At 44.1% G+C, this 13,744-nt stretch overlaps 1 protein-coding gene across 3 annotated transcripts in view; it reads right to left on the bottom strand.

Moving 5' to 3' along the window:
• rsu1 (Ras suppressor protein 1) overlaps nucleotides 1-13,744 on the bottom strand; it is a 168,128-nt gene that overhangs the window by 49,737 nt on the left and 104,647 nt on the right. For all 3 annotated transcript variants that reach the window (XM_084340835.1, XM_084340834.1, XM_084340836.1), the window contains exon 7: nucleotides 448-562. In XM_084340835.1, the coding sequence (XP_084196961.1) occupies nucleotides 448-562 (115 nt within the window). The remainder of the gene's footprint in view (nucleotides 1-447; nucleotides 563-13,744) is intronic.

Raw genomic sequence — 13,744 nt, 5'->3', positions numbered from 1 at the left:
AGTCGGTTGTTATGTTGAAATAAACCCCTTCAGGTTGTATGGAACCCCGACGTGAACCTGTCAGGGTTTATTTCTCCATAACAACCTCCGAACTATACATTATCCCTTACCTATATAAAAATAGCTTTAGTCTTTTCGCTGATAGTCTCATTTGCTTTTACAGGTCATTATAGTCATCAGAGGAATCACAAGACTGTTTCATAGACACTTAAAAGTTCCTTGCAGTCACTTTAAATAGCACAGGCAGTAGCCACTGGTATTTAGCTACTGAAGCGGCAATGTTGTAAAAAAAAAAAAAAAAAAGCCAGAGTGTAAACCTAGGCTGTAAAAGATATTCAGAGGCATTTTGAATTTAGACCTTAAAGAGTCCTTTAAGACCTGTGTGGGTTTGTGTGTGTGTGTGTGTGTGTGTGTGTGTGTGTGTGTGTGTGTGTGTGTGTTTCATACCAAGTTCAGGGGGCAGCACAGTCAGTCTGTTGCCCTGGATGTGAAGCTCTTTAAGGTGAGCCAACTCCCCTATCTCCTTAGGCAATGAGATCAGATCGTTATCCCTCAGACTCAACTGAAAGGGAGGAAAAACAGAGGAAAGACAAGACAAACTATTTTAACACAAAAGATCTGACACTTATATGTACAATATGGAATTTCCACTGCAAGGGGGCTCCCTATCAAAACAAAACACAAGACATTAGCAGAGTATTTTGTGGTGAGGAGCTGCTCCCCAGCTGCTAAGAACCAGTTCAAGTGTCGGGAGCTAACCCAGACCCGAGGAATGGGTACAGTCACACTGGATTTTACTCTGATCCGGAGCCATTTACTGACAGGAGCAGAGATTATTTTAAATTTTTGGGATTAAAAATTGTAATAATCTTTGCTCCTGATTGGAGTTGGATGGGAAAGGTACTTTACATCATGATAGTAACATTACAAAGAGGAGGGCGTAAAAGAAGACAGAATTGCAGTCTCCGGTGAGTGCCAAATGGTGAGCGTTTACATGAATTTAAACTCGGACATACTCTCCTTGAATGCTGTTGCTGGCTAACGTGAGCTCACGACTAATGTTGTGAATTAATTTGGCTGTTTGCAGCAGAAAAAAACTGTATGAGTAAAGGGCTGGACATACTGGCTGTGTGTGTCAAGGGTGATCTAGAGATTTGGAGTCTCTCCCATTTCTGCCGCGACACGTGCACAGTTCTCTGCAAAAATAGACCTGAAAACGACCTGTAGACAGTCATATCCATGTTATACCAACGTTTCACTACAATTTTAATGTCTGTATGGTAAGAATATGTCACAGACATGAAGAGAATACACACAACAGGTGAGCTTTCCTGTGTATCCTTCTTTCACTTCCACTTTTCTTTCACTTTCTCTCCCTCCCTCCCTCTCTTTCCCCCTCGTGTTTTCTTGCTCTTTCAAAGGGGATAAAGAAAAATCATGTCATCGTATTTACTGATAATTATCAAAGCCAAACTTAATGTAAACAGATGATTCTGGGGTGTCCGATTCAATTAAGAATCAATTTTCAATTTAATGAGTGGAAAAGGGGTCAGTCATGCCTATATGTGAAAAACAAAATAAGGGGGTGTGCTCTGCTGAAAAACAACTTCACCCCGCTGTTTTTAAGATGCTCTGGATGTGAAAGTGGACAGGACCAAACATATTACTGAAACAATTGGCATTTACATCACATTTGTACTTTTATCAGCCCTGCATAAAATGTGATCTATGCCAGAGTGTATATGCTACTCATTTACTGCATAATGCACGACCAAGCAAGGTGAAGCAGCATTTAGTTTCTTTTTAATCTGTAACCAATTTTTAGGGCCTGAGCACTAACAGTGGCCTGAGCACTAACAGTGCTCAGGCCACATTACAAATAATACAATAAATACAATAATAATCCCTACAGTGTATCTGTAGGGATTATTATTCTTTTTCTTCCTTCCACGGGATCGCATTTTTGGAGGCTTGAACATACCCCAAAACTCACCGAACTCAGTCAGAACAAGTCACTGAAAATGTCACTGTTGTGTTTTCAGTGACACGTATCCCATTTAGGTAGGAGCCTTTCCACAGGCAGCGGGCGAGCACACATCTAGTCACGCGCCCTCCAACGGCGCCACTGCCCGACGTACATGGGACGCGAGGGCCCGTTCATCACTGCTTGCTTTTTAATTAGGGCCCGAGCAGGAAACCTTTCTCGGATCTTCATGAAATTTACAGGAGTCATGGGTCTCAAGGATTTAGCCAGGAATTATTTTTGTGGGAATTTTTGCCGCAACAGGAAGTCGGCCATCTTGAATGGCGTGCAGTGATTTAAATTTTTTCCGACACTGTTTTCGGGACTTCCTAACCCATGAGTACGTTAATTCAATACCACAACTGTCCTCATGTGCGGCACAACAGCTCAGTAGCGCCCCCTAACGCCCCCCTTATGGCTTTTCCCATTTAGATTTTTTCATTTCTATGCCTCGTACTTTATTAGGGCCCGAGCAGGAAACCTGCGAGGTCCCTATTGTTTTTCCAATGATTATTATTAGGGCCCAAGCACGAATCTCGTGCGAGGATCTATTGGATCTGTAAGGATTGTTTATTATTATTAGGGCCCGAGCACGAATCTCGTGCGAGGACCTATTGTATCTGTAAGGATTCTTTATTAGGGCCCGAGCACGAATCTCGTGCGAGGACCTATTGTATCTGTAAGGATTATTTATTATTATTCTTTTTCTTCCTTCCTCGAGATTGCATATTTGGCGGCCTGAACATACCCCAAAACTCACCAAACTCGGAACATACGTCCCATGTGCGCGCCGCTATCTGAATTCAAAATGACTGGGGGTAGGTGTGGCCAGGGGACTCCATAGCGCCACCTAACGTCGATTTGTCCCCGCGACATTTTTCTCGGATCCTCATGAAATTCGCAGGACTCATGGGTCTCAAGGATTTAGGCTGGAATTATTTTTGTCAGATTTTTAGCTGCAACAGAAAGTCGGCCATCTTGGCGTGCTGCGATTTTCATTTTTCCAACAATGTTTTCGGGGCTTTAGGATGTTCACAGACTCACCAAATTTGCTGTGTAGCTTCTTACCCATGAGTACATTATTTCGATACCAGAACTGCCCTCATGCGCAGCACGAAAGCTCAGTAGCGCCCCCTAACGCAACCCTTATGGGTTTTCCCATTCATTTTTTTTCATGTTTTTGCCTCATACTTTATGTAACTTGTCCTACAGATTTAACGCCACAGACTTCACACTCACTACATATCATCTTCAGACCTTGATGATGACACCTTGTGAAAAGCTTTTGCCTCCGATATACCTGGTGGGCGTGGCAGTGCGGTGACCCCTTATGGCTGTTCCCATTCTGTAGGAACCCATTTCTAAGCCTCGTACATTGTTTAACTTGGCCTACAGATCTAACGCCACAGACTTCACATTCGCTCAGTAGCATCCTCATACCTTGATGATGAAAAGTTGTGCAAAGCTTTTGCCTACGTCATTCCTGGTGGGCGTGGTGATACGGTTTATTTCAATGACCCCCTTATGGCTTTTCCCATTCTGTACGGTCCCAAGTTCTATGGCTTGTAGTTTAACTACCTTTTCCTACAGATTTAACACCACAGACTTCACATTCACTTAGTAGCATCCTCATACCTTCAACAGCCTGTGTTACACCTGATGGGCGTGGCGGTGCAGTCAATTGTGATCCTTCGCTATCACGCAGGAAGTCCTTATAACTTCAACATACACTTGCCCATCTGCATCAGACTGCTCACACATGAGCTCACCCTGAATACGTCTCTGCATCAATACTGTGTCATATCTATAGCGCCACCCACTGGACACAGGAAGTCACTGAATATTCCACTGTTGTGTTTTGTGTGACACGTATCCCATTTAGGTAGGAAATTTGCAAAGGCAAAGGGCGAGCACACATCTAGGCGCGCAGCCTCCGACGGCACCACAGCCCAACGTACGTGGCGGGGCGAGGGCCCGTTCATCACTGCTTGCAGTTTTAATTCTCCTTCTTCCTTCCACTCGACCGCATATTTGGCGGCCTGAATATACCCCGAAACTCACCAAACCCGGAACATACGTCACATGTGCGCGCCCACATCAGAATTCAACATGATTGGGGGTGGTTGTGGCCAGGGGACTCCAAGCGCCACCTAACGTTGCTGTGTCCCCGTGACAACTTTCTCGGATTGTAATGAATTTCGCAGGAATGATGGGTCTCAAGGATTTAGGCAGGAATGATTTTTGTCGGAATTTTTGCTGCAACAGGAAGTCGGCCATCTTGAATGGCGGTCGGCAATTTTCATTTTTCCGACGCATTTTTCTGGACTTTAGGATGTTCGCAGACTCACCAGATTTGGACCGTAGGTCCTTACCTATGAGTACGTTAATTCGATACCACAACTGCCCTCATGCGCAGCACGATAGCTCAGTAGCGCCCCCTGACGCCCCCCTTATGGCTTTTCCCATTCATTTTTTTTTTCATTTCTATGCCTTTTACTTTATTTAACTTGTCCTACAGATTTAACGCCACCGACTTCACACTAACTAAATATCATCTTTAGACCTTGTTGATGACACCTTGTCAAAAGCTTTCGCCTCCGATATACCTGGTAGGCGTGGCGGTGCGGTTCATTTTGATGACCCCCCTTATGGCTTTTCCCATTCTGTACTGACCCAATATGTCTTTGCCTCGTACTTTATTTAACTTGTCCTACAGATTTAACGCCACAGACTCCACAGTCACTAAGTATCATCTTCAGACCTTGAAGATGATATGTTGTCAAAAGCTTTCGCCTTCATTATACCTGGTGGGCGTGACGGGGGGGTCAATTTCGATGACATTCACATTCACTCAGTAGCATCCTCATACCTTCAACAGCCTGTGTTGTACCTGGTGGGCATGGCGGTGCGGTCAATTTCGATCCTTCGCCATCACGCAGGAAGTCCTTATAACTTCAACATACAATTTCCCATCTACACCAAATTGCTCACACATGTAGAGGGTTTAACCCTCAGTCCTTCTATGCATCAATACTGCGTCATATCCATAACACCACCCACTTGACACAGGAATTCACTGAAGATGTCACTGTTGTGTTTTGTGTGACACGTATCCCATTTAGGTAGGACATTTCCACAGGCAACGAGCGAGCCCACATCTGGGCACGCGGCCTCCGACGTCGCCACAGCCCGACGTACATGGGGCAAGGGCCCGTTCATCACTACTTGCAGCTTTAATTAGGGCCCGGGCATGAATCTCGTGCGAGGACCTATTGTATCTGTGAGGATTCTTTATCATTCTTTTTTGTCCTCCCAAAGGATCGCATTTTTGGTGGCCTGAACATACCCCAAACCTCACCAAACTCGGAACATACGTCACATCTGGTGAAAAATTTGATAATTTCACATGTTTGGGGGTGGGTGTGGCAAGGCGACTCTATAGCGCCACCTAATGTCGGTTAATGCCGCAAAAAATCTTCTCAGATCGTCATGAAATTCGCAGGAGTGATGGGTCTCAAGGATTTACCCAGGAATTATTTTTGTCGGAATTTTTGCCGCAACAGGAAGTCGGCCATCTTAAATGGCGTGCGATGATTTTCATGTTTCCAACGCTGTTTTCGGGACTTTAGGATGGTCACAGACTCACCAAATTTGCTATGTAGCTTCTAACCCATGAGTACATTAATTCGATACCATAACTGCTCAGAGGCGTGGCACGACAGCTCAGAAGCGTCCCCTAACACCCCCCTTATGGCTTTTCAATTCTATACGGACCCCATTTCTATGCCTCGTACTTTAACTAACTCGTCCTACAGATTTAACACCACAGACTTCACAGTCACTCTGTAGCATCTTCATACCTTCAACAGCCTGCGTTGTAAATGGTGGGCGTGGCGATGCGGTCAATTTCGATCCTTTGCCATCACGCAGGAAGTCCTTATAACTTCAACATACAATTTCCCATGTACACCAAATTGGTCACACATGTAGAGGGGGTCGCCCTGAATAGCTCCATGCAGTAATACTGCGATAAGTGAAAAGATGGCTCCATAGCGCCACCTGGAATATTTCAATCTTGAAGCCCCGCCTCCTACGTGCACATACATGAACGAAATTCAGTACCCATAAGTATCATGACAAGGCACACAAAAAACCCTCTTGGACCCATACCCTCAGTCCAACGGGAAGTCTGCCATTTGGGTTCAAAGTTGAGACTTCGTTGCCATTTTCACTTATTTAAAACCCATTTCTATCCCTTGTACAATACCTAACTGCTCCTACAGATTTAACACCACTTCAGTGACTTCACATTCACTCAGAATCATCCTCAGACCTTGATGATGAAAACCTGTCAAAAGCTTTCGCCTCCATTATACCTGGTGGGCGTAGCGGTGCCATCCATGTTGATGCTTCGCCATAAGCAGGAAGTCCTTACAACTTCAACATACAAGTTCCCATCTACACCAAATTTGTCACACATGTAGCGGGGTTCGGCCTGAATACGTCTATGCATCAATACTGTCTCATATCCATAGCACCACCCACTGGACACAGGAAGTCACATGTATCCCATTTAGGTCAGAACCTTTCCAAAGGCAACGAGCGAGCACACATCTGGCCGCCCACCCTCCGACGGCGCCACGGCCCAACGTACGTGGGTCGAGAGCCAGTTCATCACTGCTTGCAGTTTCTATTTTTCTTGTTTTTGTTCTTGTATTGTAAATGAAAATCATTGTAATCCTGAAATATGTTTTTTCTTATCATTGTCTTTTAAATGAAATTTAAACATTGTTCTCCACATAAACTGAAGCTGTCCACGGTACTTGACTCCAGAACTGATAAAATTACAGGCCATATGACAGGCCCTCATCCCTGGGGAGGCCTCCAGCAAACTCTCCATCCCCTTGGGCCAGCTTGAGCAGGCACCATATGCTCCAGGACAGGCTCTTGTTTCTCAGGAGAGCTGCAGGAATTAGGACCCCACTCCAGCTGGGTCATCCACCAAAACAGGCTCTCATTCCTGTGGCACCTCCCCAAGAGCAAGGATATCCATGCCTCAGGACAGGCTCTCATTGCCAGATAGACCTCCAAGAAGAAAGCCCCCTCTCCAGCTGGCTCTACATACTAGGGTTGGGCTGGTAAATGATGCCATCGATGCTGCTGGCTGACAGTCAAATCAGAACATCGTGATTGAAAAGGATCCCCACCACACAGCACAATGAAGTGGTGTTTCCCCTCAGATTTGCCATAAGACGAGTTGTTGGCGTTTGTTATATGTGGGAGAAAAAATAAAAACAACGTACTAACGTAACATCTCCATATTCGGTTAATTTTTTCTCATTAAACCTGCTTAATTAGGTGAACCCAATACATTATATTGTATTGTTAGCAGTATCTGTTTTGCGTGCCATTGTCAGTGCGTTTCTTTCAAACATGCCACTGTTTTTGCATTTTTGTTTTCGTTTTTTGGCTTAGCTTCCTCAGTATAGCTATGTTTCAAGCTTCTGAGGTTGACCACAGCTTTGTTATGGACATGTAGTCCTGAGACAAAGTATGTTGTGGTGACGGGAGACGATTTTTCACCTAACAGCGATGTTATCGTCCATCATGATGTTTCGCTGTGGACATCGTCATATGGCCTTTTACCAGACATCGCCCAACAATACTACATACCTAAGAACAAGCTCTAATTCCTGGGGAAACCTCCAGCTGGCTCTCCACATCCCTCAGGGACCTCCACCTTTTGTCCTCTTCACAAACCTTACTGCAGGGCCAAGACAGGGTCATGGCTTGGGCTACAGAGCAGGCTCGTGGAGCCCCAGAGAACAACATTCAGTTTTCTGCCCCCCAGATCATTAGCTCATGGGGTATACGACCCATGTTCAATTGGCTGGGCTGTCCACTTCATCCAGGGGCATCTGGGGAACCCTACGGAGGAAACTCATTTTGGCCGATTGTATCCATTTTCTAATTCTTTCAGTCATTACCTAGCGCTTATAGGTCAGGGTTGGAATGTGGGTGGTAAATCGAAAGCTTTGCTCTCTGGCTCAGCTCCCTCTTCGCCAAGATGGTGCAACGCCTGCAGTACTGCTGATGCTTCACCAAACTGCTTGTCCAGCTCAGGATTCACTTTCCCATTACTCGTGAACATGACCCCGCGATACTTGAACTCCTTCGCTTGGGGCAGGAGCTCACCGGGCTGGGAGAGTTGCTGACCCTCATCCCGGCCACTTCACACTCGGCTGCAAACTGTCTCCGTGCCTCCAGAACACAGCAGAACCACGTCAACCACAAAGAGCAGAGATGCAATTCCTAGGCTTCCACCAGACATTCTCCTCACCAAAGCTGCACCCTGAGGTTCTGCCCTTGAATATGATGAACAGGGTTCAGATAGTTACTCCCTGGGGGGACACAGTCATAGGCCTCCTTCAAGTCCACAAAACACATGAAGACTAGATGGGCAAACTCCCATGACACCTCCAGCAAGCCTGCAAGGGTAAAGAGCTGGTCCACAGTTCCATGCATTGTTCCTCCTGAATCCAAGATTCAATAAACAGTCCAAGACTCCTTTCCAGCACCCTGGAAGGGAGGCTGAGCAGTGTGATTACCCAATAATAAGAACACACCCTCCGGTCCCCCTTTTTAAAAAAAAAACCCCAAAAAACACCACCCCAGTCCACCACTTGAGAGATACAAAGAGTTAACCAAGACAGCCCAACAATGTCCAAAGCCTTGAGTATCTAAGAGTGAATCTCATCCACCCCTGGCACCTTGCTGCCAGGGAGCTTCTTCATTATCTCAGTGACCTCTGCCAGGGATATACCCTTCTTCTGACACTGACCTGAGTCTTCTGACACTAGGCCTTTTCTTTTTTTTTTTTTATTCCTTAAATAAATGTTTTTTTATTCATTTGAAAGGCAAACGTACATACAATGAGAAATAAGGACTTTTTCTTCTCCAAAAACAACAACAACCACCTATCCCCTCCCCTCCTCCCCCTCCCAGTCCTACATAGTCTTCTTACAGATCAGTAAAAGTGAAAAATAATACACATCCTTCCTTTTTACTGTGAGCAGATAAACAAATAAATAAGTACACAGAAAATAACAACATACAGAGAAGTAGCATTGTCCATGAGTTAGAATGAGGCAGAGAGGGAAATGAAATATGGTAAGAGGTTAATTGTCAGAGGTGAGCGTTTCATTTGTCCTGTAGTGTCTTTAATTTAGCTATTTAACTAATCATACAGCCCTAGACAGAATCAAATTTTTCAGGTGTTCCCCTCAGATCATATTTAATTTTCTCGAGGTCTAAGTACAGCATGAGGTCCTTAAAGGAATAGTTCACTCTAAAACAAAATTCAGTCATTATCGACTCACCCACATGCTGATGAGAAGTCCGGTATAGTTTCTTATTCCTCAAAGTGCAGCTGGAGACCCGCGGTGCTTCCCTCCGGCAGAAGTAATCCATATAACGAACGTCAATCGTGACCGAGAGGAAAAGTCAGTAAAAACTACACAAAAACTTTGTAATATTCCTCCATACTGCTCGTCCCCTGCAATCCAAGTGTCCTGAAGTGGCGACATCCAGAGTTTATTCGAAGCGAGGTAATTTAGTACATTTTTACAGCCTAAACAGCGGATTTCTCATCAGCATGTGGGTGAGTCGATAATGACTGAATTTTGTTTTAGAGTGAACTATTCCTTTAAGCCACAGTGAGGCTTTGGGGGCAAAATTCTTCTATGTGCTAATAAGGATGCAAAGGCGATACTATCCTTAAAGTTCTTTCTAATTGTTTGAGAGTCTGATAATACTTCAAAAAATGGTTGCTTCTGCAAGATGTTTGAAAATAGCTGTCCAATAATCTTGCAGACGGGGACAGGACCAAAATATGTGTGTCATGTTTGCTGGTGTCATGTGATATCTGTTGCATGTATCTGCGATATTGGAATACATTTTGGAGAGTTTGGAGTTAGTAAAGTAAATATGGTGGACAACCTTAAATTGTATCAAATTAAGCCTGGAGCAAGATGTACTGTTATTTACTCGAGTTAATGCAGAGTCCCAGTCACTGTCATCTATAACTCTGCTAAGTTCTACTTCCCAATCTTTTCTGATTTTATCAAGAGATGTCTCTCTAAGATGGGAGATTAAGGTGTAAATTTTTGAGATAAGGCCTTTCTGATTTGTGGGAATGTCCAAAATTGAGTCAATTACTGAGTTAGGAGGAATATTGGGGAAAGAGGTGCTATTAGATTTAACCCTCTATGGTACGCATTACGATGTGAGTCTTAAAATAGACTAAATAAACATAATTTAAAGAAATTTTATAAATTTTTCTTTTTTTGGAAGTTTTTGGGGTTCGTTGCCTGTAGGCAACATTGTACCATTATGGTGCATAAATGAAAAAAAAAAGTTTTATTTTCAATTTGAACATCATTTATTTCATTAACGTGTAAAATATTAAAAAACTTCAACAGGTTAGAATTAATTTTCCATTTTAAACGTAAAAGCAACATAAAAATAACTCTTTTAAATGGTTTCTGGTCTAAATGTTGCCTGTAGGCATTGTAGAACAATCCATTTGAATGAATGCCCCTCACTACTTGTGGTACTGCACAAAGCAGTTTTTTTCTGGTGTGAAGCACAGGTAGCTCACACACTTCGCGCACTGAATCTATCTTATATTGTACTAGAAATACCTGTCTCTGTACTTGCGCTCTCACTGCTCTCACCCTCATCCTGAATCTCGCTCTCATCCTCCTTATTCTCCTCATCAGTCTCAAATTCTCCTGGCAAGTATTCTTGCAGCTCATCTTCATTGTTACTTAATTCACATTCATCCTCACTACGCTCAAGTGGAAGAGCGATTTCTACCCTCTTCTTCCTCAAAGGGGCATAGAACAACGCTGAATTCATTCTGTAAATGGAGGAAAATATAACAAATAATAATGATAATTAAAACTGCAAGCAGCGATAAACGGGCCCTCGCCCCCCCACGTACATCGAGCTGTGGCGCCGTCGGAGGCCGTGCGCCCAGTTGCCTGTGGAAATGTCCTGCCTAAATGGGATCCGTGTCACACAAAACACAACAGTGACATATTCAGTGACTTCTTGTGTCCAGTGGGTGGCACTATAGATATGACACAGTATTGATGCAGAGACGTATTCAGGGTGAGCCCCTCTACATGTGTGAGCAATTTCATACAGATCGGCATTTGTATGTTGAAGTTGTAAGGACTTCCTGCTTATGGCGAGGGATGGAAACCATCCCTGACCACTCCCCCCACCATGCCCATCAAGTGTAACGGAGGTGAAAGCTTTCGACAACACATCATCGTCAAGGTCTGAAGATGATCCTAAATGATAGTGAAGTATGTGGTGTGAAATCTGTAGGAGCAGTTAGTTAAGCTACGAGGCATAAAAATGGGTTTTAAATGGGAGAAAATGGCGATGTTCCAAACTTTGAACCAAAATGGCAGACTTCCCGTTGGACTGAGGCTATAGGTCCAAGAGGGTTTTTTGTGCATCTGGTAATGATACATATGTATACCAAATTTCGTTCATGTACGTGCATGTAGGAGGCGGGGCCTTAAGTTAGAAATATTCCAGGGGGCGCTATAGAGCCATCTTTTCACTTAACAACACAGTATTGATGCATAGACTTATTCATTGCCAGCCCCTCTACATGTGTGACCAATTTGGTGAAGATGGGAAATTGTATGTGGAAGTTTTAAGGACTTCCTGTGCGATGGCGAAGGATCGAAATTGAACGCACCGCCACGCCCACCAAGCACAACACAGGCTGTTGAAGGTCTAAGGATGCTACTGAGTGAATGTGAAGTCTGTGGTGTTAAATCTGTAGGACGAGTTAGTTAAAGTACGAGGCATAGACATAGTGGGTCCGTACTGAATGGGAAAAGCCATAAAAATTAACCGCACCGCCACGCCCACCAGGGATGTCGGAGGCGAAAGCTTTTGACAAGGTGTCATCATCAAGGTCTCAGGATGATACTAAGTGAGTGTGAAGTCTGTGGCGTGAAATCTGTCGGACTAGTTAAATAAATTACGAGGCATAGAAATGAAAAAAAAAATGAATGGGAAAAGCCATAAGGGGGGCGTTAGGGGGCGCTACTGAGCTATCGTGCTGCGCATGAGGGCAGTTGTGGTATCGGATTAACGTACTCATGGGTAAGGAGCTACGGGCCAAATTTGGTGAGTCTGCGAGCATCCTAAAGTCCTGCAAAATGCATCGAAAAATGAAATTTGCCGCACGCCGTTCAAGATGGCCGACTTCCTGTTGCAGCTAAAACTCTAACAAAAATAATTCCAGCCTAAATCCTTGAGACCCATGACTGCTGTAAGTTTCAAGACGATCCGAGAAAAAGTTCGCTGGGACAAAACAACGTTAGGTGGCGCTATGGAGTCCCCTGGGCACACCCACTCCCAATCATATCAAATTTTTCACCACTTGTGACATATGTTCACAAGTTTGCTGAGCTTTGGGGTATGTTCAGGCCGCCAAAAATGCAATCTCGGAGATGGAAGAAAAAGAATAATAATAAATAATCCTAGCAGATACAATAGGTCCTCGCACGAGATTCGTGCTCGGGCCCTAATAATAAATCATATAATATAAAGATTATGATGAATGGTATGCTTTTGAATATTATATATACCTAAACACACACTACCAACATTTCATACTGCCATGGTGATTCCATAATGGTTCACTGTTGCCTTGAACAAGTTTCCACTATTTAAAGCTGGAGTTTGTAGAATAGGTGAAAAACGCATGAGACTGGGATGGAAACAACTGCGCTCCCCCCTCCCCCCCCCGTCCGTAGCTCCACACTTTCACTTTCCACTCTCGTGGACGCGCGCAACTGTAACGCTTGGAATATTCACGTCAGAACTTTTCTGTCACAGCTGCTAACTTTCACGCTTTCATGTCCTCTGTATGTCGTGTATATATAACGGTATTGACAATACATTTGACGTTGACTTTGGCTCTGACTTGCTTGCTGTCGTGAGCCTTTGGCTACGGTTAGCATAAAGCTAATCAACTCACAACATTACTCGTCAAGTGTGACCACAAACTGCCTGCTTTATTAGATTCACTGTCATTTCAACTACACAGCCAATTACTACCCCACATTTAGATTATTAGAAAAAACTTACATTGGAGGCTCACCTGTCCAGGAGAAGAACAGCAAGCTCAGTATCCAGCTTCAGCCCGATGCTATCGCTAAGCTCTCTGAGCCATCTCGGATATGCTTGTCTGTGTGCTTGTCTGTGTTTACATATGATTTATTCCGTCTATTGTCACTCTCCCTCTTAGACTCTCGTTTCTCTACATCGGTCTTCCTTTTTTTGGCTTGCTTAGCCGTGTACGCTTTGGTTGGTAATGCCAGGATAGCAGCGTTTCCTGCCGGGACGTCCGCCATTGCACCTTCACGGAACGTGAATGCGCATCGACTTTGGTCGAGCAACCAATAGGAACGCCCAAAACAGCTTGCTCTGTAAAATGAACTGTGATTGGCTGAACTCTGTTGTCACGGCACTGATTTTTTAAAGCCTGAATACAGAGCCAAGAGGAGACACAGAAGTCCAGTGTTCTGTCATAACACTATGAATTACAATATGCTGACAGGTTATTATTGATTTCTGACCAAATAACGCCAGAAATAACTCACACACTCCAGCTTTAATGAGCAATTA

The sequence above is a fragment of the Pagrus pagrus genome (genome assembly GCF_965226575.1).
Source record: "Pagrus pagrus genome assembly, chromosome: 20".
Taxonomy (NCBI): Eukaryota; Metazoa; Chordata; class Actinopteri; order Spariformes; family Sparidae; genus Pagrus; species Pagrus pagrus.
Note: the sequence above shows the minus strand (reverse complement) of the source record. Positions and strands in the feature narration are given on the sequence as shown.